Genomic DNA, 27,904 nt, shown 5'->3' with positions numbered 1-27,904 from the left:
GGTCCTTTGAAGACAACCATGAAGCTGATGTGGCCCCTGGTGAAAATGAGTTTGATACCCTTGAGTTGAGGAGTGGACAGCATGGTTCTACTGGCTGAAGAGTTAATCTGGAGGTTTTAGAGACCAGGCTGAAGTCTTTAAGGGTAGTGGTCTTAACTGCAAGTACAGGGACGTGTGAGAAGCTACCCCGCTGGGCTGTTTTTTGGAGGTACACACAGATGTGGATAAACCAGGGAAGTTGAGGGGCACAGTAGGTTACCAAAGGGAGCTTCACTCAGTGGGGTGGGGGGACATACAAGGAGCAGGGCAACTCAACTGGAAGGTTAGCAAGTGTCTTGCCCATGCACACAGGGGCTATTCTCTTCCCAAGAAGCTGGCAGAGGCGCCTCCCTCTCTTCCCCACACCTGCTCAGCATCACTATCACCTCCGTTCTGAGCACCCTTCCAGTCTCAGAAGAGTCAGGTGGTCCTCAAATCTCATTGAACATAATAAAGTTTCTCTACACTGGAAGCCAGGGTCAGGGAGTGGGGCAAGACCACTAACAAGAAGTGGTCATCAGCACAAGGATTGCGGATCCCTTTGTCACAGAAATGTCCCCACAGGGCCATAGTGGGTGCAGGATGAAATGGGAGATGGTCCTGAGGACCAGCGTTGAGCTGTTCTTTTTCTTCCTCCTCTCAGGGAAAGAAACCACAGGCAGACGAGCAGGGAGAGCAGATACTTTATCAGAATGACATGGCAACATTATCCTTCGAAACTGCCCTCCCATGAAAATTAAAAACATTGAAGTTTGATAATAATAGGGATCTCCTTTGTCAAACCCCCTCGGGTGCAGTCCTGTGCTCGTGGTGTTTGTTTGACGCCATGGAAACATGCAGCTGGCCGCAGTAGACAAAAGCCTGCCCCGGAAGAGACCAAAGGTCAGATCTGGTGTTCTTCCCACCAGAACAATGAAAAATAATTTTGATTGGGCTTTGCTGTGGAAAACACAGAAATCCATAAACAAGAAACTTCTTCCTCTAGGATTCTAAACTTTAAGATGAAGGATTTACAGATTTTGGGCCATCTCTTAATTCTGAACTCAACAGGTTTTCAGACTCAGCAGACTTCTTATCAGCAGGGGATGAAGAAACTCAGCAAAAACGGGCACCTAACTCAACACAGTGACGGTTTGCAAACGACCCGATGAGAGAGGCCCTGAGCTTTGACTCCAAATCTCTCCACATGCCGTCCCACGGTTCTCATGGCTGGTGTCTATGGAACTGAACGGCACGAAGTAACCGAGGCACCTCGGGAGTTCTTAATTTAGGTTTTCCACTTGGTAGGACACAAAATCTCACGCACACAAAAAGACCATTTCAGAACATGGTCTTTTGAATAATTGCACCCAAACTAGTTTACTAAAGATTATCCTTTTGCCTCACATAAACCCATGTTAAGCTACAGAGAAGGGGCAAAGTTCCGGAGGGGTTCAATAGCTCCACCTCTTGACAGAAGCACATTTCCCCAGTGATGATTTTTGGGGGTAAACTAAAGATGTAAACATGTAGTTAGAGATCTGAGAGTTTCATGTTTCCCCCCATTTCTATCAAACACACCAAGGGCAACTGAAGGTCTATGTGGTTCTGTACACAGCTTCATGCTCAAATGTACACATAGCCAATGGCAGGTGCATTTGGCCTGAGGGGTGGAATATACAATTTGTTCAAAGGGACAGAAGGCTCTCTTCCACCTGAATGAGAGCAAAGTGTAAGAGAACAAAGTGGCCTTTGGATACTACGGAGTATCCAGTGACTAGATGAAAAACAAGATGGTCAGTAATTACAAGGACATCATGAATCCATTCTGAAGGTCAGAAGTGCTTGGGTCCTCTATCAACCCCTGGGACAATTTGTTTTCAGCTTGACTTCAGAACAGGTTGAGGATAGCCAGGCAGCCACAGTGATGTGGGACCAAGAGAAAGCCCCAGTTTTCCGAGGATGAAAAACAGTTTCCTTATTCTGCACAGGTAACACTTTCCATATGGACCTATACTATACATTAATTCATTTTTAAAAAGGAAAACATTCAAAATGAACTATGTTTTGAGTCTAGAGACGAGTCTTTTCAATACCCCCAGCTGAATAATTCCATCAGCAGCCCCACCCTGCAACTGTACAACTCACAGAGTTATACAAAGAGATTAGAGAGACAGTTGCAGGAAGAGGTGGCATATGGCAGCCTGTGGACACACTGAATTCTGCCGTAAGAGAAAACTATGCCCTTCTAGGTCCAGTGTGTATGAGTTAAAAAATAGGTACATATTTCTAATTTAGTAAACAATTCACAATATTTAAATTTGATGGTGGAAAGTGCAAAGAAATTTATGATGATGTTTTAATAACCCACAGAAAGCATACACATACACCCAATGAATTCATCTCTTTATTGCATATTGCTATTTAAAAAAATGTACAGTTTCATAACACATACAACATTTTTTTCTTGGTACTATAACAACAGTCTTGCACCTAATGACTAAGTGGTTCAAACTACTAAGCTAATAAGATACAAGACATATAATTATGTTTGCAAATTATAATGTTTTTACTTTTTGGCATTAATTTAAAAAACAAACAAACAAAAAACTTTAAAAATACACACCCAAGAGAGAAAAGTGGCTACTTACACCAGCACCAATCTAAAAAAGTAGATTTTTTTTCAACAATGGCACATGGAACTACCTGCCCACAGCTTTTGGGGACAGAAACCAAAATGGAGATGGCAAAGGAGGCTACCAGGATGGCCGTATCAAAGTGAGGACGATCAGGAAGGGCACAGGGGACGTGACACATGAGCTTGCTCCTCTACATGACTCTCCCTCCGCTTGTCTACTCCTGACACTGTAAACCAAAGCCAGTTTCAAGGTCCAGTTCCAAAATTGAGCCAGACCAAATTTCTCCTGCTATAAAGAGAAAAGAATATACATAGAGGCACTTTAGTTAAGGAATAGACAACTCCATCAGCATATTCCGCTCCTCCTCGCCAAGGCTTCTTTGAGCAAAGTCTCCGTCTGTGCCTTTAACGCGGTGTACTTGCAGGCCTTGGTAACCACGGGTTGGGGGAGCGCAACCTCTGCTGGGTATTTATGACTGTTTTATTTGCTGGAGTCATTTATTTTCATATACTATGTAGAAAGTCACTAAGTTTTCGAGGAGGGGGAAATGTAAAACTACAGCTCTGGATACCTCTTAGAGCACTATTTCACAGCTTTCACGTAGCACAGAGGCCTTGCCATCTGTGCTAAGCATTACAGTTTATACAAATTATTTTTAAATAGCACGATTCCTGTACAGCGCACGCATTGGTATTCTGTTCACCCCTAATATCCCCATTGGAATGTGAGCTCCTTGGGGGCAGGGGCTCTGTCTTGCTTACCATTGTAGCCCTACTATGCCTGCCACACAGTAGGTGTTTAATAAATATTTGTTAATTGACTGAAAACCTCAATTTAGTGAGTAAATAAGGTTCTAGTGCAACAGGACAAACTACTCTTTCCACAGGAAACCCAACCACAACAGGATTGTTGGAAAGAAAAGAGAGAACCTTAGTCCCCCTCCCCGACTACAAATAAATAAAGCAAAGCCAAAAAAAAAAAAAAGTAACAGTCCTTTTTATATATCATATAATTTAAGGATATTAAGAGTTGGTAGGTTAATGGTAAGCATCTATATTTTATTTTCTAATGTTCATTGTTTTTATTCATTTCTCCCTGAGAGCTTTATCTTTTGGACTGAAGTTTTACAGGTAGCTTTACTGACACACAATCTAAAATGACAACATATAACAGGAAAGCACTTCAGACATACTTAGAGATAAACAGGCCTGGCCATCTCTGTTGGTGGTACTGACATTTTGTGCATTGAGTCCAGACCTATTTTACAGAAGATGCGGCTTGTCCTAAAAAACAGAAAATAGAGAATACAAAAAAAAAAAAAAGAAGGCACCCCATAAAAGTTTTTAAAGATAATTTTGATCCCTTCAGAGAAGTCCTCCTTTTAGGTCTTGGGTGGAAAATTTTATTTTTTAAAGTTTATATATCTATATTGTTAGAACAACAAGCACATTTGGGCAATCTTGCTCTTTAACCAGGGCATGGATTGCATTTAGATAGTGTTCTTTTCGAAAGCGATGCAAAGAAATCATCAAGATGCCTGGCAGAGAACTCGATGAAATTAGAAAAAAAAATTGATGTCCAAGTTTTAAATATATAAAAAATTTCTGATTGACATTCTACATAATTCAGATTGTGTGCAAGATGTCCTCCACAAGCATCTACAGACTGCACCCGCACACACGTCAGAAATTCTAAGCTGGTCCTGTCAGTTCCTGATGCGACGCACCGGCATCGCACGGTTGGCTATCAAAACACGCTTTAAATCTCTATGTTTCCAACCCCAGTTGAAAATAATTTCAAAGTATAACAAGCTTGGAAACCATAAAATATTTCTCAAGCTTTCTTTTTTCTCTTTTGTTTTTCTTTTTACTCCAGGGAATGTCTCCGCCATCCCTTTCAGGAGACAGTATTGTGCTTCTGAACAGTCGTGGTGTTCCGGGGAAGAAAATGAGCCACACCCACCAGGAATGCAGACAGAAAGGGTTTCTGAGCACAAACACTGACACGGGCTTTGAAAAACCGTACAGATAGGTCTCCGGACAACACCCGACTTCTATATACATTTTTTAATATACATATACACATACATTTACATACACACATTCACACATTCACTCACAGATGAAAGAAGAAATTGCCACTGTTCGGATTTGCAAGGCAGTGTAATGGAAAGGTCTAGTCACTTCAACGGGCTGCTAATGAGCTTTCTAAAAAAGTATTCAAGGAAAATTAGAAATTAAGTTTTGTAATCGGCCTCTCTCGGCTGCTGTCCGTCACCTGGTTGGTAATGCGTTTGCGATTCCGTTTCAGCTTAGAAAGGTCCTTGTCAAACACTTCTCCTGAGCGTAAAGCTGAAACCAGGTCATCAAACTCTCCGCCTTCCTCACTGTTCTCTTTAGCTTTCCTTGTTTTACGTTCCCTTTCACGTTGTTCTTTGAGCTGCAAATAGAAAGTACCCTTTTAGAAATGTCCAAGTGCTGTATTTGGTTTTCAGTGGTGACGCGTTCTGCGCAATTCAGCAATGCTCCAGCCACACTGAGCCACGTCCATCTACAGCTGCTAAGCCCCCTTAATGTCACAAGAGACAGGCAACCGGGACATGAAGTCTCGCTGTAGAAGCAATGAGCAATGAAGAAAAGTGGCCACTACTTTGTGCTTAGAATCCCACCATCTAGAATCTAGGTAAACCTCAAGATACTCTAGTTAAAAAAAGAAAGAAAGAGCAATTGAAGCAATTCACATTTCTATAATGGAACAAGAAAGTTATCACTACTAAATAGATCTCAAACACTGGTTTCTTTGACAGCACAGAGAGACTAAAGCACATACTCGTTGGGCCCCTTCCCTCACATCAAAGGCTTAGCCTGTGTCTACTGTGACTGCCTGGAACCCACTATGAAGGAGTTACTACTATTAAAGGCCAAATAACACACATACATTATGGAAAATTTAGGTAATTCAGATAAACAAAAAGGGAAAAATTCATCCTTAATTCTACTATCAAGAGATAAGCATTGTGAACTTTTTGGGGCAGTATCACACCGCTATTATTTTCTATACTTACACTTATTTTAAAAAAGATTTCATGCAGAAACCATTTTGAAAGCTTCCTTGCATTATCAAATAACCTTTGAAGACATGACTACTAAGGACTGCATAAATATTTCATTATGTAGCTATTACATCATTTAGAACTAATGTCTGGCTGGTAAACATTTGGGTTGTTTCCAGATTGGGGCAATTATAAAGACCGCTGTTCTCTTTGTGCAAATTTATGACTATTTCTTTAGCATAATTTGTAAAAAATGGAATTCCAGATCAAAGGATATGGATATAATTTTTCAGGCTTTGGAGAGAGACTGCCAAATTGCCCAAGAGAAACTTTATACCAATTTAAACTTCCAGCGACATTCTAGAGAGCGCTGTGCCGCCCCCCTCCTCGCCCGCACAGCGGAGTGCGGCTCGCAAACCCAGGAGCCGTAGCAGCAGGACGCGCAGGGGGCGGGCCGCCAGCTCCCCGCTCTCCTCTCACCTGTGCTTCCATGCGGGCCCGGCGCTCTTCCTCCTCCTTCTTCCTTCTCATGTTCTCGTTCTCCTGTTTGGCATCTGACACGGCTTGGAGAAACTGATCGAAAATGCCGAAGAACTCATCCGGCTGTATTTTGCCAGCTTCTTCTCCAAAGTGTTTCACTGCTTTAGTAAACTGGGGGAAAAAAAGGAGGTTCTAAGAAGTTTCCAGTTCCAAGAGAGTTCTGTGATCAAATATAAATCCCTCCAGGACTGAAGCTCAAATTGAGTCAAATTTAACTTGCTGGGTTTTAGTGAGCCTGTATTTATCTTTGGCGGCCAGACATGTCTATCAGCCATTTCTAAAGTAAAATAAATTTAATACTCCTCGGCTTTTGAAACCATTTATTCTTGTCCGCCTCATTTCAGCTTAACATCTATGATTACCTCCTATGACTTTTTATTAACTAAACAGTAGTAAAAACAAGAAAGCAAAATATCATAGGGCAGAGCACTCAAGACATAAAACTAATAGCAAACTCAGCAGGGGAAGGGAAACTTGTACTTTTAACTTTCCTTTGAAGTAGTTTAATATCATTTATTGGTGCCATATGGTTAATATCAAAAGCAAATGGGATCCAGTGCTTCTTAGATGCTCTTTCTAATCATAAATAATGCTACAGCATTATTATGATATTTCTTGGGCCTTAATTAGAAAATAACTGATTATTAAGGGAACTATATAAGAAATTATGTATATATGGAAACAAAATAATATTCCCAGTCTTTTTAGTTTTAACTGTTTCTAACTTGAGTTCTCCCGGTAGTTGCCTTCACGACTTGAGACGGCATGCCCTCAGGAGCTGCGGCACCGCCACGGGCACCCAGACAAGGCTCCGTGCTGGGCACACTGTTTGTCAGAGTTTTCTTCCTTCTGTGAGGATCTCAGGCCATTACTCCTAAGCTACTAAGGATGGTGTTTCCAGCTTCAAAGTCAAATAAATACTCCTCCCTATGCCTAATTAACTACTTCAAGCTTTCCAGATCTTTAACTTTTTTCATATTTAGACCACGAGTTTCCGCAGTCCCCCAGCACAAGAATTTCTAACTGGTTTTCATTCTCTTGCATTGCTCGCCTTTATGATACTAAGTGTTTCTGATATTTCAGTGATACTATCTACCTAAGGAAATGTCTTCAATATCTACTCTCTTTCATTTTTATTCCCCCTCCAGTTTTACTGAGATATAATTGCAGACAGCACTGCATAAGTTTAAGATGTACAACATAATTGCTTATATATTTTGTGCAATAATGACCACAACAGTTCAGTTAATATCCATCACATCACATAGGTATCAAAAGGAAGGGAAAACTACTTTTCCTTACAAGAAGAACTCTTAGGCCTACTCTCTTAACACCGCTGGGCACAGCACACGGCAGCGCTAACTACAGTCACCACGCCCTGCATCGCCATCCCCGGGACTCACGTATCTTACTGGGCGTTTGTACCTTCGGACTACCTTCCTTCAATTCCCCCTGCATATTTATTCTTAAATAAACAATTGTTAATTATGGTGTGTGTGTATACATATGACATTTTGTAAGTATTTCATATCTTTACATTTATACTAAAAATATTCTTTTACCATTTTTTCCTTCACTGAGGAGTTGCTCTCAATGCTTTACTTATTTGGAAATAGTCTATTAGCAACCAGAGCTCTTGAGGAAAAAGCACAGCATTCTTCACACACCACAAACAGCGCTTTAGCTTCTTCCATGGTTTTTAAGCTAATTAAGCTCATAAGCTAATTTCTAAAAGTCCTGGTATGAACAAAATGGCAATAGACAGCCTACAAATGTGTTTCTAAAACATTCAAGTTCATGCACTTCAAGCCATCCTGAATGATCTTTTTATCTAGGAATTCTAGTGACGATGAAGTCATGTATATTTTTGACTTAGAAATCTGAAGAAAACTAGTTCCAGACTAAAGTTCCCACGCTAAAATACAGGGGAAAAAAATAGACTTTGAGTGTGTGTTTAAATCAAATATTAACTCTCCAGTTGATTCTAATAAAAATGTTTGAGCCCTTAACGAAGTAGGTATTATACTGCCCAATTTGGGGTGGGGCCGGGGGGTGTCCCCTTCCTTTACAGAGTGTACCCCAGAGTGGTGAGGCACACATGAGACAGAGAGGGCTACCTCCGTGGAGGGGCTGACGCAGCGGGCTCACTGTGGGCACGGGATACCAGAGGCTGGGCCTCTAGCTGTAGTCATTTGAACACATATGGTCTTTCCATTTATTTAATAATGTTGGAAATGGGGCTTAATGTTGAGACTATCTAATGTATTTTAACAGTATACTTCTGAACTTTAACCAATATGTGTGTACCCTTACAAAAACAAGCATCCAAGTTTATAACTGAACACGTGACTACAGAAAATGGCATCCATTACTCAAGTTGCAAAGGAAAGATTCAAGTTAAAGCCACAACTGTGGCAACTGAGAAAACTGTGGCAACTGAGTACTTCCACAGGAAGCACTCAATAGGTTGTGGTAGGGGCTTACTGTCATATACACACAGTGAGAAAGCGTGGGAGAGAATGTATGCCTGTGAACGTGTGTCCGTTTTGGAAGAGGAAATAACGAGAGAAAGAGACAGTGAGGCGGGTGGGGCAGGAGGATTTAAAGGTCTTGGTAATTACCCTACAATAACTTTTGCTCTAGAGGAAAACAACATTTTGAAATAGCAAAAACTATAAAAAGAAATATCTTAAAAATACTTCTCTTTGCAACAAGACTGAGGATTAAAGGCATTTCATCTAATAAGTTCTGCTAGAAATTTCCAGAGGAAGTGTCCTGTCATCCCGAGTCTGCATCTCAGGAGAGCATGTTATCACAGGCACTGTGCACAGGACCTTGGTCCCACCTGACCGCACATTTCAGCCCGAATTTGGTTTTCATTATCTACTCTTTTCTGGTTTCCAGGGGTTAGTACTTCGATCCACTACTAACCAAGAGAAAACTGTCTTGGTTTATTTTTTAGCTTCACACCATTCAGACACTTGATGGTCTTGCTGACCCAAAGGCAACACAGGCCAATCAGACAAAAAGATTGTTGTTTCAACTGATCACAGCCTAGAAATGAAAATATACTTAGAGTATAATATCTGAAAGTACCAGCCCTATCAAACAACAGTGTGCAAGGGGAACTTTACCAGGTCTTTGGCTTCTGCCAGAAGATCTTCAACGTCAGAGAAGCTGAAGCTGGCTACCGTGATGAACTGGCTGACGACAGACACAAACTTATCTCCAGGCTGCGGAGGCTGAGACTTCTGATATTCCAGCTCCTGAAACACAGGGCATAGAGAACGTCAATGTCGGCTTTGAATGCGGGCACACCTCCCCCCATTTTCTATATGCCTCAAATTTAATGCCAGGAACCTGCTCTGAAACTCTGTGTGATGCTCTAGCTCCAGCTGCTCTCCTGTTCTCCACACCAGAGCCAGGCCCAGGCGCACCCACATATTTGCAAACAGCCATTCGACTAATCGTCTGAGTACCTCATTAGTGTGATTTCATATACTGGCTTAAAGGTAAGCAGATCATATTTGGATAAAGTTAATATAAGTTAAACAAGAATTCTGGTGTCTTGATTCTGTTTTCTTCTTTTCCTGTCTCCCAGGTCTACTTACTTCCCATACCACGCTGTCTGGGTCAGCAGGATTTTAGCTGCAGCATTTGGCACCATAATCCGCTACCAGGTTTTTTCTTGTCCACACCATTCAGTTTTTGTGAATAGGCAGGTAAGGAGTATCAGTGCCTTGTTCATTATTCAGATTCTCCATTACCATGGTGGTGAACACACAGATATTCAAATTCAAATTTAATTTTAATAATTAATTTCAACCACTGCCAGATAACTTTCTTATTTAACCCCACAACACCACTATGGTGAGGAATTACGATCCCACAGTAGAGGCACAGAAATGGAGGTTTAGAGGGTTTGAAATCCTTGTGCAAAGTCAAGTAACTGATATGTGGTAGGGTCAGAATTTGAACTCAGGTCTGCTTGACTCCAGCGTCTCAGTAACAACTACGCTGTATACCAACCGGCTTGATCTGGCTCTACACTCTCGATCTGTTTTCTCCTTCACCTGCTTTGGCAGATGTACTGACAAGCAGGCGTGTAGAGGTTACCCTCCTACACAGACTATGGGCTTCGACTCAGCTCCACCCCTGATTTGGTGCTGATCTATGACAAGTGGCCTGGGCCTCAGTTTCTTCACTTATAAAAGGAGGGCAGTATCTCCATCACCATGAGAATCAAATGAAACAATAAGAATGGAAACTTGTGATTTATAGAGCTTGCTCTGATTGGAAAATATGGCCACAGTTCCAGTACGTCAGCCTGGAAACTGAGCATTGTGGGGGGGGGGGGGGGGGGTTATGAATGTGAAAGGAATCTTAACATGTTTCATTAATGTATAATTTCATAAGAATTCCATGTTTGATATCTCCAAACAACACAATCAGTTTGTGCTAATCACTATTAGGATACATGGATATTTAGGCCGGCCAATGGCTGCCTCCTGATATTTCTTTCCCATGTTACATCTTGACATTTAAGCTGCCGGGGGAGGGGTGGGCTTCTGTCACCTCTTTCCTATGAAGAGCACGGGACAGTGCACATGACCCAGATGCTGGAGAGACGTCAGCAAAACTACCTTCACTAAACTTCAAACACAAAACTTCCTTGGCTCCGTACTCCGTGCCTGGCTGTGACGTAGCTCACAGCTCAGATGCAAGAGTCAGGGCATCCACAGTCAGGCCTTGGGGCCATAACTGCCTGCCTCAAGGAAGCCTTCTGCTGGAAGGAAGTAAGACAAGCCCTGTCCTGAACTGCCCTTGTCCAGTTTGGCCCTGAGAGTGGAGGACATCCTTAGTACTCACGCAGTCTCTGGGCCCACTGGGGCTGGGAGGAAAGAGTTCACTCAATTAGTTCATCTGCTTTTCTTTTTAAAAACCCCACCTTCCCCCAGGGAATAAAGAAAATGTTACATGCTCCCTAATTTATTAAAAACAAACAGAAGAGACTGGTTAGACAATATAACTTAACTTTTTATTAGAGGTATGTCTTTTAATGAAGTCAACTTCTTTCTATGGCATAGTTTTGAAAAATATCTAAGAGAAGGGCACCTTCTCAAGCTGCCTGTGCATCAGTCTCCTTCACCAAGTGCCAGACAGAGCTATGTCCACTCTCCTGAGCGAGGTTTCTCTTCCCGGGACCTGCCTCCGCACTGGTGGCTGCATTTGTGCAGTGTCCGGTGGCACCGCACCGTCCCAGCCACGGCCCATTCCACTGACGCCTCTGCTTGCAGAAGTCTGACCTGCCTGCCTTCTGCTGAGGTCTGGGCCAGGCTGTTTGTACACCTGGGACAACCTCCCTCCTATGCGCCTAAGTTTACCGAACTCAGCACAGCTCAAAGTTCATCTCCTCCAGAAGTTTCCTCCAATACATGCCAGGCATTCCATAAGGTTCAGACTAACCCAAATCCACCCTTCTTGCGGAAGACACCTTTGTAATCACTGTGCTTATCTGGATGTGGTCAAACTGATCACATGTGAATGTCCTCTGGCCTGACTGTTCTTGGCCATGGCAACACCTGGAGGACAAGGATTCTGAATCATCATGACCTCTCGCCTTGAGAAGGGACAGTACACCCAAGTGCCTGCTCAATAAATACTCCCCACAGGACCGACTTGAAAACAACAGAGAAGTTCCATTACGGAAGGAGCAAACATTGTTCGTTACCAGAATGTGGACACTGAGGGACCCGTGAAGATGACCGAGCCCAGCCCACTCCAGTGAGTCCTGCCTTGCAGGCAGGAAACTGGTGGGACTCCAGATCCAGCTTCCCAGCTCCCACTCCAGTGACACCCTGACTTCCGGAGTTGCCTGGCTAAACACAACCTGCCTTTGCTTCTCCATCGCTGCTGATTTGTTCTGTTTTCTTAAATCAATAGATGTTGATCTGGACACACCACATGCCAAGGCAACCAGCCACTCGTCTGCTGGATACCACCAGCACTAGACTCAGTGACGAGCCTGGGAATCAGAACGAGAAGCAGATACTCACCGTCTCTACTGCTTTCAGGCCACTCCTCAGGGTGCTTATTTCTTTGTCCAGCTCAGTCATGCTGTTGCAAACGGCAACATGTTAGTAACCAACATGTGACTGATACATATTCAATACATTTTAAATGTTCAAAGTTCCCTTCAATGTTCAGATCTCACAGAAAGACAACACTATTTTAAACCTGTGGAATTATGCTTTTTATTTTCCACAGCCAGCAGGTATAATTTATAGGTTGAAAACAACAGAATATGAATATCTTTCCATCTGTACAAAAATACTTCATGTTTTAATCTCAGAGATCTCACTTAAGCAAATTACTCTGTGAAAGTGAGTTTCTGGCCACGTGCACTCCCTCTGAGCCAGCAGGTCACGTGCTTACCCACAAGTACGTTCACGCTGTGCTCTTTATGGTACTGTGCATGGCTACTTGCCACCGTGCTGGTGACGTGCGGAGTACAAGCTGATGGTTTAAATTTCAATCAACAATGATTTTTCTTAAGGTTGTATTAACTAGTTTTCATTGTTTTTGCTTTTATTAAAACACCGAGAAAGCTTCCTGAGTTTCTTCCATAATGCTTTCTATTTGAAGACTTTTAAATGAAAGAACATAACTTCATTCCAACAGATAACTCACGTGTAAACAAATACACCAACACTTCATTTACTTTAACATTTTAACTTCATGTCTTACACAGTACATTTCTACCAACCTCCACAGAGAGAAAGAGTTAGTCTGCTTACCATGCTTTTCAAACTGACTGCAGAAAGATGCAGTTAAAAAATTTTTTTGAAGGCCAAAACGAGGAGAGACAACAGCAAGGAAAACTGCCTGCTCCTCAGTCTCTGAAGAGTGGTGTGAAGTTTGTGGTAAAAGTCTGGCAACTTTCCATGTTTTATTTTTAGTGTCTTCATTTGCATAAAGACTGCTTTCCATTAAGAGGTTGCCTTGGTTTCTGGGAGTGTGCACATGTGAAAACTATGTAAGCCCTGACATTCAGGTCTTCTATTTGCTTACCCGTCTATCCTCATTTCACTACCTATATTTTAGTAGAACTGCCTTTGAAAAGTACTAGTGAAACCACATTCCTCAACTCAATATATACTCTGACTAAACTCATAATAAGGGCTTGTGGAAGTTAAACATTGCATGCAGGGGTATTCCAAAGGAGCTAGAACACACACGTATATTCAAAACCACGAAACACATTTGAGTGATTTGGATAAGATTCAAACTTTATTTCATATGCTAGTATTCAGGGGAATGCAAACAGAAGAACCCTTTTCAGGCAAAGCTAACTTACTCCCTCAATGGCTAAAGCACAGTCCAAGTGATATAAAAAATGAAAAAATTCGCTGGAAGTACTTACTTTACTTTTGCTGCTTGAGGAATGTCCCGCAGTTCTTCATTTAGATTGAGAACCTTCGGGTATTTATTTTCCACAATAGTTATGAGATAGTGCAAAAGCGTAATGTTCCTATAATTAAAGAAGAAAAGAATATTAACTATGGTTAATATCTGCATATGATTTGTATATTCAACTGGTTGAACCCACAGGAATGCTATATTCCTGCACTATTTCAAACTTTGAAGGTTCTGATGAGGCAAGGATTCTCGAGAAGGGGACATAGGGAGAGCCTACCTGAAATTTATGTGAATATATTTCAAAAGGAAGAATACATCTTCTACAAGGAAAGGGCAGGGGATAAGAATGACTTCTTCGGCCCATAATGAACAACCTTCATAACCTGGGTACCGTGAAGGGTGACGGGAATGAATCTGAACCGTCTCCTGTGAGGCTAGTCCTTCCCCGTGCACCAGCTCCCAGAAAAAGAGAGCCCGGGGAGGGATGGTGTGGGGGGGGGGGGGTACGTTTAACCCACTAACAAGGATGGCTAACTGCAAGTCTAAAAAGTACACAGCAGCAACTCCCTGATGACAATCAGTGATAATTCTCATTTGAGGTTTCTTTCATCTCTATGATAACGCTTTTCCTCTCTGACTCATTTGTTTTGCTCTTGCAGCAAAGGGAGTCAGAGTTAGAAAGCTCCGTATTTCAGGGCTGAGCCTGGAAGTGGGCCAGGATTGTGCCATCATGGATATAATATCCTGGTGGCCAAGAATCCACTTCCTAATTTTAGCAACACTTCGGCTCCTAACCACATAACCCACCTCCCTCTTCAGTGGCGACAGCCCTGAAGGCAGAGTGACCTGGGTTGATAAGGCAGGCATCTGATAACACTGTCTACTAGGCAGAGCTATGGTAGTCTGGTCCCACTGTCCCGACTCCCACGTGATAATCACCTGGATCCCAGATACCTGGGCCAAACTAAGATTCACTTAATTGGAATGAGGTGGGGCCAGGCATGGGTATTTTAGAAACTCTCCAGTGATTCTACTGGGTTGGCCAAGAAGTTTGTTTGTGTTTTCCTATAGGATGGTTCTAGGAGCACTTAGTTGTCTTTAACTTCATTCAAAACAACGTTCTTAGATTGTATCATATCAGCAAGCATTTAAAAAAACTTATCAAAATTGGTAATTTTTTGTGTAGCCATTTTAATATTGAAGATAGAAGAAAATACAGAGGTAAAAAATACAACTGAAACACAAGATTTGTGCAGTGTATGGAGAGGTTGCTGTGACTGACTGAATGTGTCAAAAGTGGTTTGCGCGCCCCGTCTGGTGTAGCTCAGTGGATTGAGTGCGGGCTGTGAACCAAAGTGTCACAGGTTTGATTCCCAGCCAGGGCATATGCCTGGGTTGCAGGCCACGGCTCCCAGCAACCGCATACTGATGTTTCTCTCTCTCTCTCTCTTTCTCCCTCCCTTCCCTCTCTAAAAAAAAAAAAGTGGTTTGCAAAGTTTCACGCTGGACATTTCTTGTTGGACTATGCTCCATGGTCAGATAGACCAGCTGAAGTTGACAGTGACCAAATTGAGACACTGAGAACAATATAAATGGTAATGGGAAAGAATACAATAAAAATTGAATAAAAAAAGAGAATTAACATTATACCATGTGGGAGATAACTGACATATTCAGAATATCTAAAGCAATAAAGTTATTGGTAAAAATGCAAAAATGTGTCTTTTATTTTATGGAAAAAACTAAACAGACTTGGCCAACGCAATGACAGCCAGGACCACGAACTACTAGTCTTACTGAACATTATCAGAAATCAGGAGAACACAATGCATTTCTTTTAAAATGTTTCCTTAATTTTTAGGTAGTCTGCTAATTCACAATGCTAAGTCACAACAGTCCCACCCACTTCCAGCTAAAGTGGCAGAGCTGTCACACAATTTTCTTTCCCATAACAATGAAAGCCACTTCTGGTTGCCCTTTAGCTTAAGAGAGTCAATGTAATCCTATTCCTCTGAGTCAACTGGTTCACATGTAAAAAAAAAAAAAAAATCCCTTGTTTTTCTGGCTCTCAATAACTGGAGAACAATCAGAAACCCCAGCCACTTCTTCTGCAGATGTTCAGCTGTATCACTGCATGTCAGTTTTGCTGTTCACAGAATCTACGCGTCTGCCCATGTGCCTGCTACAAGAGGAATGGCCCGAGGGAGCGAAATCCCAACCACCATCAAAGAAAGAGAAACGCCGTGTTTCCTCATATTTCAGAGAAATGCTTTGTTATTTAGAGAAATTAATTTTAAATTACCACATATATGTTTCTTAGCGTAGAAAGACTTAAAACCAGATCAGAGCTTCCAGATATGTCTGCTATCCAAATAACACCTCATTTGACTGAATAAATTCTTGAAGAATTGAAAAACAACTAAAGCACACATTTGATCATCCTCTTGTCATTACCAGAAACAAGGCTTTGATGCAGAGGGCGCACCCTTCACGCTGACCGTCCCACTCTGATGCAGTCTGATTAGATTCAACTGAACATTCCCCGAGGGGCTGCTTGTTAAGCAAGGCACTCTGCTGGGCACTATAGGTTTATAAGACACGAGTGCTGCTTTGGGGGACCAAGTATTCACAGGCAGAAAAAAGAGGAAAAAGAAAGAGATAAGAAATGTTTTTAATTTATTTGTTTTGAAAAGGCTTGTGGATTAGATAAATTCTGCAGTAACTGATAAGCAGAGAATCGTGTGGTAGGTGTCAGGTTATCAGTGAGCTGGGGAGGACAAAAAGGACCCAGGGCTGGTGTGTGTGTCTGGGAGAGGGAGAGGGAGAACGGGACTGACTGGTAGTGAGGCTTTCCTTCCCCCATGACCTGCAAGCCCGGCTGAAGAGAACATCCTTCCTTAAGAGGATGCTGCTCTTGTTATGGAGTAAGATGCTATAGTTATTGACTGCACCCTTCAAATAAGATCTATTTTTTGTGGTAGAGGAGGGCTGCGGACAGACTAATAAATATGTCTCAAAAACCTGTAAGGTCAATTACCCTGCTTGCCGCGACCTTAGGCAAGCCGAAAGAGTCTGCCTCGGTTTTTATCCAACAACAGGAGATACAGCGCCCCGCCTGCATAGTTCACAGGCTGTTGGGACAATTCAATGTGAAAGTGCTGTATGCTGCAGAAGGACCAAGTGCTTATGTTAAAATTAAGGCGGCAGTGAGCTGCCCTTTGTTCATTTATGTCTACATGATGCAAAAACGAGGAACAGCCCTGCAATTTGAATGTCATTTCTTAGAGGATAGCTTCATCTCTTTCTCTGCCATGACACTCTGCCTCACTAGTTAGGAATAATTAGGGTGAACAGCCCACATTAAAAAAAAAGAATGCGGGTGCAGGGAAGTTTACCTTGGAAACAATTGTGCATGTCCCTTTGAAGTCAGTGAGAACCGCAGAGAAACATGGTTCTCGGGGACACCAGACTGAACACTCTCAACGCCCCTGCATGCCAACGGCCTCAGCGCATTTTCACGTCTCAGTGTCTCTAACAAGGATCTGCTCACTTAAAACGCACTTTCTAGAAATGCACTCTCTTATTTTCGTAAGTCTTGTGATGAGCAGCTAAATACCAACAGCCAAGAGGCATTTACACATATACCTGCGAGCTTCAATGTGTACAAACCCAACAAGCTTCAGAGGGTATCACCAGCCATCCGGCTGTTCTCCTCCCCCAGGAGCACTGCTCTCCCGGGAGGGTGGCGCCTGGGCGAGGCCAGGAGCTGGCTACCGCAGCGCTGGTGGAGTCCAGCTCTCTGCCTGGGTACTAGTTTCACAGACGTGTACAATCTGTGACAATTCATCAGATGTGTATTTATAATTAGTGCATTTGTCTTCAGTGTATCACACTAAAATAAAAACGTTATCTAAGGAAACCCAAAAAACAAAGACCGTGGTCTAGACGCTATCCCTGTGGGCTGAAAATGGATGAAGGGTACTTGGCCCAGGGGGCACTTGGGGACACTCTCACCTGTGGCTGTGAGAGAGGACAGAGAGGGGTGAGAGGGACAAGTGCAGCACCGTGGAGGTGCAGGGCCAGAGGGGTACACATTTCAGCCCTGACCTAAGCGCCTGGGTTCTCCAGTGCTGGAAGATCCCACACTTACTTGTCAATACTGGATTTTGTGTCAGCGATCTTGTTTAGGCTGGATATCTTGAATCCATACGCATTGCCTCTTTGGCCTTTATTCATGTAATTTCCAAATGCCAAAACCACTTCTAGCAACTGCTTCAGGGCACTGCTCCTAAACACCTCTTCTGAGCCAGAGCGAATCGCTTCAAAACAAAACGTACAGAAACACTACTATTACAACCAAGACTTTTCAGAAATACCCACCTTAACTCCACACACCTAATAGCATCTACTGAAGGTGCAAGACTGGGTTGTTAGATGAGCAGGGCACTTCCAAAACACCTAAACTAGGAGCAGAGGGCAAGAGGACAGGCAGCGGCAGCGGAAGCTGTCTAAGAGACCCCGCCTCACACCCCTAGTCAGCTGCACAATCCTACCCTGTCCCAGGCCTTGCCGCAGCTGACTGATCAGTCAGAGGCACTTAGAGAGACCCAGGACAGAAAGTGCACTTCCCACATTCCTTTGCAAACACCTTCTTGCCCAGGGTGAGTGAGATCCAACAGGACTGCTGATCAATTCCATTGACAGGAAAAGCGGTCAAATGTGTTACATGTGACAGCTTGCAGGTACCCTCAGGGATCAGGGCTCAAGCAGGGTCCTGATCCAGCCTGCCTGCTGGGGCTGTGCTCTTCAGTGGCCTTGACCACATTTCAATCATTTACAAATTTAATAGCCTCAAAACCAACCCATACTTATAGCCTCGAATCTTCTCTTAGAAAAAATCTAGGGAGTCCCTCTTGCAAGACAGCTAATTAAAGGTTTAATGCTAGTGGCAGTGAAATATATTCCTTACTAACACCCATGTGGTCAAAAGCCCAATACTGCAGAGGAGCCCAGGAGGCGTGGCCAGCTCAGCAAGCCAAGCGCTGACCTGAAGGAATTATCCATGAGAATGTCAAAAGATTTTGGGCAAAGAAATCACCAAAGGAATCCTGTTTACTCTACGAGCTGAGACTACACTTGTATATGGGCACTTAAAATGATCATCACACTCAATCAGAGCTGCTCCCTTTTGACTTTACCTTCCACTTTGGGTTTAACTTCTGCCACCCGCTCTGCAAACTTCTTTTTGAAATACAGCGACTGCAATCTTTGCTGATAATGATTAATTCTGTAAGAACAAGCATAGGGTAATGAACATTCACTTAATACGTCCATGCTCACTTAACGGATGTGGAGGTGGGATACCTCAGAGCAATCTCTCCAACCCCAGACAGAGAGAGACGGTCTCTCTCTCTCTGTCTCTCTGTCTCTCTCTCTCCCTCTCCTGGACAGGAGCACAGGGCACAAGGCACTTGGCCCAGAGAGCCCAGCTTCCTCTGACCCACAGGGGTTGTTTCGGCAACTGCACCAGGGCGTCATCTCCCATCAGATTAGGCAATGGGTGGCTGCTACAGACTACAGCCCCTTCCGTCCCTCAGAGTCCCAGCTGCTCTACTGAACAGGAAGGGATGAAAAGGATGTAAATGATAAGACTCCCCATTCTGCTGCAAATAAAGAGTGTTCCCTGCTCTTCTCCCTTGCTTCTTAGCTTTCCACAGAGTTTACCCATGGAAAAACCACAGTGCAGAACTGCCTCCAGTGTTCTCTCATATGCTCGCCTCTCTCACAGCCCCAAACCCTCCTCTCTCGTCCAGTTGGCTCCCAGTCTGCTCCCTTGGGCCGGCAAGCTCTGCTTCCAAGACAGCAAACTAGCTACTCAAGGTCACAAGGATGCTGGTCACCACCGAGGTTAGCCGCTCTGTGCTGCTGAGGGGTGAGGGCAGGCACTGTGGCCCAGACCTTCAGGAATCACTGCCACAGTCAGATGGACCTGGGTTCGCAGCCCAGGTTCTCCTTTTATTAGGTGACCTTGGACAGGAAGCTTAATTCCTCTGTTTCAGGGAAGAGAACAGCTCTGGACCTCACAGCCATCCTGGCGGGGCTGACAGGAGGATTAACTGAGATGCACGCAAAGATCTGGGCAATGACTAATTGGCACCTACTGTGGATGGCCACTTGGTTTGTCTGCACATAGGTTGCTGGACACACCTGCCAAAACTTGAAAACCATCCTTTGTCCTACTGCAGCAGACAAGTTCAGGTAAAACAACAACAAACATAAGTCTGTAGAGGGCAGAAATATAGGGTAAAAGGCATGTCCACCTTGGCCACATTAGCTGGCCTTCGGCATCGGGAAGAGCTGTGCCCTGGGGTGGACTGAGAGTTTCGGGACCACTGGTCCTTCTCTAATGTGGAATCAATTAGCTAGGCCTAGGGTGGCAAAGACACTCAGCTCACATGCCAAACTCGATTAAGATGCAGGGGCTGCCTCAGGGACTTGTGGAGAAGGGCTGAGAAGGCTTGCCAAGGCTCTGGGGGCAGAATGCCATGATTGATTAGTGATGTCTGCACGTGTCATGGTTTGACACCCAGACCCCGGCTGTTCAGTCATGTGGGCTCCAGGCTACAGCACAGAGTCTGCCCACTGTTTTCCATTTTAAAACAACTTGAGATGCTGAGGAAGTAGGGGGAGAGAGACACAACCCCTCAAAATCAAAGACGTGTGGACAATGACACTGACTGGACCCAGGACAAGGTATGCCTTGAACAGGTCAAAGCCCATGAGTCAAAAAGGCCCAGAAGTAGCGATAATTGTGAAGGAACCCCGACCCTGTCTCACCCTTGGACAAGAACTCAATTAAACAAATTCTATACAACTCACACTCAAAAAGATTCTGGAATTCAAAAATGCTTCAAGTTAAAACAGACAATTCAACATGAATCAAAAGGTTAAGTTCCTTACAAAGGTAAGGGGCACCTTTAGTTTTTAAGCATCTTTAAACTCACCGGCTCATCTCAAAGAGGAACCTGTCAGCCTTGGCCATCCGATCCAGCTCATGTTTATGTTCCTCCAAAAGGTCAATGTCGCTTTTTTCAGGAACAAACTTCAAGAGCTAAAAAGTACACACAAATATTAAACGTGAGGTTTTTAACTTAATTAACACCAGTAATTTTTCACTTTTTCAGTTAATTTGTCCCAAGATGAAATTTTAACTTTTGTTTAGTTTATAAGCTCTGCTCACAAGTGATTACACTGCCTCTCTAACCTGCATTGGGGCAGCTCTTTGCCAGGGTCTACTTTACACAGACCATTCAAGGGACCTTGGAGATGCAACCCTCTAATTAGCACATGAGGTCGAGACATTAAAAAACCCACCCAGGATCACAGCGCAGACGTGTGTCATCATCAGAAACAGGGCCTGCCTCTTGATCCCCAGTTCCACACTTATTTCTATTACATCATGCTGGAACGAGCTATTCTATGTGCATTTTCCATTCAGTTTGCTTGTCTGGCTTATCTAATTCCCTCCCTTGCTCTCTTTTTTTCTCCATGTAGAGTTGGATGAGAGGAATGCAGTGGGATTTGAAGTTTTTAGTTCCATATTTTATTTTGGAGGAAGAAACGAGCATGGAATGTGGAAGAAATGGCAATAACGTTTACAGTGGAAAAAGCACTTCTGAGTGTGTCCGATCTCCTTTAAAGGAACAAGTATGCATATGGGTATACACAGGCCTCTGTGCTGTTTTCTAGACCAAATGTCTGTGGACATTAAAAAAAAAATTACACCGACCCCATGGACCTCAAGATCTTCCCCATAACTTGATGCTAACATTGGGTGCTCCATTTAGCCGGTTTCAGATGTTTGTGGACTTTAACTATGGCATCTCAGAAAAGGCAGTCAGAACAGGTGCGGCCAGCAGAGGGAGAGAACTGGGACTACAGGGGAAGAGTGAATGATACGAAGTTGGAAATGTATTCCAGGCAAAGTGCACATCATGTGCCAGGGTCTGCCATGGGCGACACAGCTGTGATGGCAGGGGAGAGGGAAGCTGCGGTCAAGGTCAGGGAGTAGCAAAAGCCTTTGAAGAGGCTCAGACCTTATCTTGAGGGTACTTGGATAAACGGAAATCTTAAGCAGAGGAATGAGTTTGCATTTCAGAAAGGTTCCTGTGCCTGAAGAATGGACACAGAATGCGAAGGGACCGAAAGTATTGGGGGGTTGTGATCGGATGGCTGAGGCAGTCACCCAGGTAAGAGATGATGCTGGCCTACAGAGAGGGTGGGTAGGGAGAATCTAGAGCTATTGGGGGGTTTTGAATAGAACTGGCCTGGCTTGTGGGCAGATGAATTACAGCAGATGAGAGTCAAAAGGATGAGGTCCAGGCTCCTGGCGTAGGCAACCATGTGCATGGAGTGTAACAGGAAGCCCGAACAGAGAAAGCTGATGAAGGGTGGGTGGGTGGAAGGTGAGTATGGTGCTTGAAATACTGGCAAGAGAACCAAGTAGTGATTTCTAGTGCACAGATGGACAGATGGGTCTGGAATCCTACCTGTTTTGAAGAGAAAGCCTTGGTATGGGTTGAAATGTGCACACATGTGAGTGAGGCAACCTGGACAGCCACCAGGAGAAAAAATGCAGGGTTCCAGGGAAGCCAGCATTTAAGGGATGAGGCCAAGAAGAAGAACCTTCAAAGGAGGCAGTGGGGGTGCCTATGTGGGATCACAGGACCAAAGGAAGAGGGCGTTTCATCGGGAGCAAGTGTCCATCACTGCCACACACCACCAAGAAATCCAGGAAGATAAGGACTGCGCCAAGTGCCCCCTGGCTTTGGGGACAAGGACTTTGCGTGTTCTTAGTGAGAAAGCTTTAAGGAGGCAGGGAAGACAGACTGCAGGGAGTTGAGGAAGTGTCAACAGGAGGTGAGTGGGGCAGGCTTTCAAGAGCATGGGCTGGGTGCAAAGAGAGAGGACAGCAGCTGGATGGGGATGTGCAGTCTTAAGAGGCGTGTGTGAGAAAACCCAAGACTCAAACAAGTTACATGTCAAGAGAGAGAGGTGAAACATCCAGGAGAGAGGCAGAGTCTCCGATCAGGCCGGGTCCCTGAGCAGATGGGTGGGATGGGCCAGGGACACCCCTCTTTCCTAATGGGGTGGAAGGGCTGGGTAGGGATGGAAGTGGATGCCAGGGAGTTCACAGGTCTGGTGGTTTGATCGCTTCTGGTTATTTATGTTCTGGTATTCAAGCCGATAGTGGACAGGACAAGAATCTTCTTGTGTTTCCTCAGTGCAAGGAGGGTAGGTAGCACGCAAGGGCAAAGAAGACAGAAAAAAAGGCTTGTTTTTCCCCCTTAATTTGGATTTTTATCTACTGGGCAAGGAACTGCAGTTCCAGTCTTAGGTATTGGCCCTGCTCATTATGCCGAGCCCACAGGCCCCTGTTCAGGGTAACCCGGTGACTAAACTCTCTTTCATTATGTACAAAAGAACAGAAAGAGGAACATGCTAAAGGCACAGTCCTTCTCAGAACACAGTCAAATAACAGAGTGTGCATGGATAGTTTTGAGAGAAGAATTAGATAAACACCAAGAAAGAGTGTATTGATCTCATCTGAGTTCTGAGCCCAGCAGCTAAAAGCAGCAGGAAAGGAGGAAATGAATATGGCTCAGACGCAAATTGAAGAGAGAAGGAAAGAGGTGCTGGTGTCAATGCTTGTCTGGGGAGAGCGCTGTATGAAGGACAAGGAACCAGAGGAGAAATGGCAGAATCGGGAGGAAAGGAAAGAGCACGAGACATGAGCAGAGCGTGAGACGCAGAATTATCAGAAATGCCAGGTCAAAAGTATCCTAGTTGGCCAGATTCTGCTTCAGTAGACTGATTTCCTTACTTGTATTTATTTGAAGTACATTCTATTTACACTGCAAGCCCTTTTGGCAATATTCTGAACTCCTTTCCCTCAAGGAGGAATTTTGCTGGATGCAGTTTCACAGTAAACAGATCTTGTGGAATTTTAAACACATGACCTTGTCAATAGGGGCTGAAGGCCTAAAGACTAAGGGAACTTTCCGCGTAGCTCTTCACTCCGGGTGAGCAACTTCTGATGCAGACAACTGCGGTGCCCGGCCGCTGGGGGCCGGGGAGGGGCAGAGACTGTTCTGATACACAGCGAAGGAGGGAGGAGCATGTGGAGGAAAAAATGAATCTGAGGTTTAGGAATTACTTTTGAACTCTTCATATACAGAGTGTCCTAACAACTGACTTGGAAACACAGGCATTAACTATTTTTGCACCCAAATCAAACCTTACAAGGACAGCATGAAGTTTCCCCATTGCTAAGTGTGAGAGTTTTCACTAGGACAATTGCAGCTACAGTGGCTTCAGGGAGGGCAGCTCCATTTAGTTGCAGTGACACCGCATACATCACTCTTCCCTGCCCTGTATTGGAGGCCTATTAGGACATCAGTGAGAACCATTAGAAATGTATCTGTAGACAGGCACCCCACCTGGAGCTCCTCGCCACCCAGGATCACTGCCAGCAACACATAAGATTCTTTTCCTCTGCTCTTGGGAACTGAGCATGCCCACAGAGAAGACCTCAAGTTCGGCCTGGAATCATGATTGTTTGTGTCCAAGTCAACCTTCAGTGTACTTGCCTCTAACAAACATGGACCTCATGACTAAAATCACTCAAAATGTGATTCTGTCCCAAGGACAATGCGACAAGCAGACAGACAGTCTTAAAGTATTCCCAGACCATCTCTACAAAGCATGGAACAAGAGACAGGTGATAATCCCTAGGGTATCTGCTAGTTAACAACACTGTCGTTCGAGGGGCAAATGAACAAAGCTGCTGAACACCGCATGACATAGTTGGAGAGGCGGCACAGAGTGCATTGCAGAAATACTGCATGAAGGGAGGTGAGGTCACCACACTCGGCTTGCCTGCTGAAGATGATACAAGTTGTCTCTAAATACCATGAACGAGGTATGTGCTGACTGCGTGTAAACCCATCCCATACTTGCTAGTCCTGGCAAATGAATGTACTGCCATTTATGACGCAAGAGGAATGCCACTTGATGTTGAGACAAGACTGTGCCCCAAGAAGTTTAAATCCCACCTTAGGACACACATAAGTATTTAGATGTAGATGACAGTGCTAGGGGTTTATCGGTGGCTTTGTGGTAGTGAGACTGGCGAGCCAAGGCCAAGACACAGGTGTGATCCCATGGTTGCTAATGAGATTCTTAGTATTCCTGAGGAAGGGATTTTCCACTAGAGCTGATAGGTGCATATGACCTACAAGGGCATAGCAACATAACAGCAGCATGAGGGACAGAGCTGGCATTGTGGATCCCAGACATTTGACGGACTTGTTACCCTGCTTCTCACCAATCATTTTGGGGAGAGAATAAAGTCATATAATTCCTAAAAGAACGCTATGGAACCTGGGCTCAACCGCCTCAATTCAGAGATGAAGGAACTTTCTACCAGCAGCAACCAGATCTTCTCACTCTCACTCCCTGCTGAGAGTCAGCTGCCGCTTGTGCTCTGAGGGACGTCTGGCAGCTCACCTGTTCCAGCATGTCCTTGGGCAGATCTTCCTGCTCGTCCATTGTTAGAATTGCCCGTTTGATTTCATCATTGGATAATTTCAACCTGGGGAAAGAATATTTTGTTTTGTTGTTAACAATACTGGCTTGCACATTAAAATTTAATGGAAGATAATTCATTTTGCTACTCCAGCTGCTGATTTTCAAGTACTGTTTTGCTCAAAAATCTCTCAGTGAAAGCTTATTTCCTGTCAATATTGCACCTAAAAATAGTATTTTGAAACTGCTTTAACATTCTTTGAGGGCTTTGTAATGCTCTGCTGACACAGTGAACAAAGCTGTTATGTTCTGTCGTTTAGTTTCCTCAAGCAAGGGATTAGTGGATGAGAAGTAGCGACAGCTCCCACACATCGCCGTTTTCTTTAATACACCCACGGATTGCAGGTGAAAGAGGAAAACTAAAATCTTACTTTGATTACACATCAGGAGTGTTTAAATCTCTCGCTGTTACATTGAAAATGGCTTTAAATAAGCTTAGAATCTATGTTATTGTTAAACAATTGAACAATAGTTAATATATAAAAATGTCTAAGCACTTCATAGTTGAGGAGTTTTCACATGTTACTTCATCTGAACTTCTGAAATAGCTTGATGGGCTTTTTTTTTTTTTTAAATAGAGGAAGCAACTGGGGCTCAGAATAGTTAAGCAATTTGCCCACAGTCAAATACACAGAAAGTGGCAGTGTCTCCCACAAACCCAACATTCTTGATTGCTAATCCCAAGTTCCTTTAATAAGCATTGCTCTCCTAAAATATCTCACAGGAAGGATTTAAGCAAAATCACAAATCCGTTTTCTGTGTACCATGAATTTATGTGGTTTCCTAATGTAATTAAGGATGTATCGATTATGTCAGGACACCAGAGTGTTGACTATCAAGAGTCATGAAATTAAAACGTAAAAATGTGTGTTTAGCAGGCACAGCCAGTAGTCATAACCAGGGCCACAATGTCTCCATCAGATTGTTAGCTGCAACAACAGGCATTCTTTTGTTTTGTTTGTAAGCATTAGATCCAGACTTACTTTAAAAGCTCACTTCCTTACAAGCTACCGCTAATGTGGCATATTAATGTCATTTGATCTGTTCTTCTAGTCTGTGATCTTGAAGAAGAATAACATTTAGGACTAGAAAGACATAATTAAGCTCAAATATAGAGCAAGGCGAACAGCCCTCAAATGTAACGCCTGAAGCAGGAGCTTTGGCATCAGACCAACTGGGTCCCAGATCTGGCTCTGATAGTTCTCAGCCAGTGTGACTTTGAGAAAAGTTTTTCTTTGCTTCAGTTTCCTCATCTATAAAATAGGGACAATAATAACTACATCTATATAAAGGAAAGAGAGAGAAGGAGAATAAAGTAAAATAATACTTGTGCATGTAAACTGTTTAGCGTACTGCCTGGCCACACTGTACAATACACTGTACAAGGGAGATTTTTCTACACCAGAGGAAAAAAGGTAGCAATACTTAATGGAACCTTAGTGGTCACATGCAGTTATTTGATCATTACACAATGCTTTGTAGGGTTATTATGAACAATTTCCAAAGTACTCTCATACCTATTATTTCACCCTAGTTTCCTCTCTGCATACACTACCCATTAAGCTTGGGAGCGATGAAAAAGAATTAGAAGACGTGGTATGTATTTTAAAGGTGAGTATAATGTGTGAGAGAATCCAGTGGTAAGCTGCAACACTCGAGACGGAGGCACACAGGACGCACGGGAGGGCTGGCCGAGAGCAGGGCGGACGCGAAGGCCGAGGAGGGAGGACAGAATGCCAGGTGGGGCCTGCTCTGGACATGTCTGGCTTGTCCTTTCCTCTAGATTTTGACGTGATCTTGTTAAAACCACCCATCCTGCCATTTAAAAACTGAACGTGGTTTCACGTGCCAATAAGCAGGACCGAGAAGGAACAGACATTTGGGAATTTTGTTTTACTAATACCATGCTCTCCTCTTTCATGTTTTCATATCCAAATATAGCATGTAGGCAACATGCCCTATTGTCCATGTTCTAAAAATAAATAAAAATAAATAAAATATTAAAAAAATAAAATAAAATAAAATCCCACTCCATCGCCTGGTCCAAGTTGTAGTACCACCAGAACTCCTGGGCGGTGGCTGGCAACCCTGGACCTGAGCAGACTTGCACAGATTGTTCTAGTCACCTGGCACGGTCGGTGCCTACTGCCTCATAAATTTGATGTTCACTAGAACATCACGATGGAAAAGCCCCACACTTAAATGGAATGATTAGGCGAGTTGGCATGGGTAAAATGTATGATGGAAGAAAAACTATTCCAGCATCAAGGCCTCCACCATCCATGCCCTGGGCAGCCCTTGGTTCCAGGACACCAAAGGCTCTTGAGTCAGCTGAGGGCTGACACCACGGCGCGGCCCCGCAAGGCTGAGGAAGAGGAACATCAGGGGAGGCTGAAACTGACACTAATGAAAACCAACTGGCTGTGGAAACGTCTGTAGTCATCACGAGAAAAGCTCCACTTATAAGAAAAAAATAAATTAGTTCTGTGTCCTTCTTACACTAAGCTGAAGAAACCACTTTATGGTACAATTCTGCTGAGTCCTTCTGTTTTGCATTTAAAAGGAAAAGAGCTGAAAATCAGAGTGAGAA

The 27,904-nt window shown here is 43.7% G+C and overlaps 1 protein-coding gene across 4 annotated transcripts in view; it reads right to left on the bottom strand.

Moving 5' to 3' along the window:
* Positions 1-2,407: 2,407 nt before the first annotated feature.
* Positions 2,408-27,904, bottom strand: part of DAAM1 (dishevelled associated activator of morphogenesis 1) — a 155,598-nt gene continuing 130,101 nt past the window's right edge. For all 4 annotated transcript variants that reach the window (XM_028505472.2, XM_036010486.1, XM_028505473.2 and 1 more), the window contains 9 exons: positions 25,237-25,321; positions 20,673-20,779; positions 18,867-18,955; positions 17,819-17,987; positions 13,673-13,780; positions 12,306-12,366; positions 9,384-9,515; positions 6,190-6,360; positions 2,408-5,096 (listed from right to left, as the gene is read on the bottom strand). In XM_028505472.2, the coding sequence (XP_028361273.1) occupies positions 4,887-5,096; positions 6,190-6,360; positions 9,384-9,515; positions 12,306-12,366; positions 13,673-13,780; positions 17,819-17,987; positions 18,867-18,955; positions 20,673-20,779; positions 25,237-25,321 (1,132 nt within the window). In that variant the 3' untranslated portion in view covers positions 2,408-4,886. The remainder of the gene's footprint in view (positions 5,097-6,189; positions 6,361-9,383; positions 9,516-12,305; positions 12,367-13,672; positions 13,781-17,818; positions 17,988-18,866; positions 18,956-20,672; positions 20,780-25,236; positions 25,322-27,904) is intronic.

Source organism: Phyllostomus discolor, chromosome 1 (genome assembly GCF_004126475.2).
Source record: "Phyllostomus discolor isolate MPI-MPIP mPhyDis1 chromosome 1, mPhyDis1.pri.v3, whole genome shotgun sequence".
Lineage (NCBI taxonomy): Eukaryota > Metazoa > Chordata > Mammalia > Chiroptera > Phyllostomidae > Phyllostomus > Phyllostomus discolor.
This window is presented reverse-complemented; position numbering and strand designations above follow the sequence as displayed.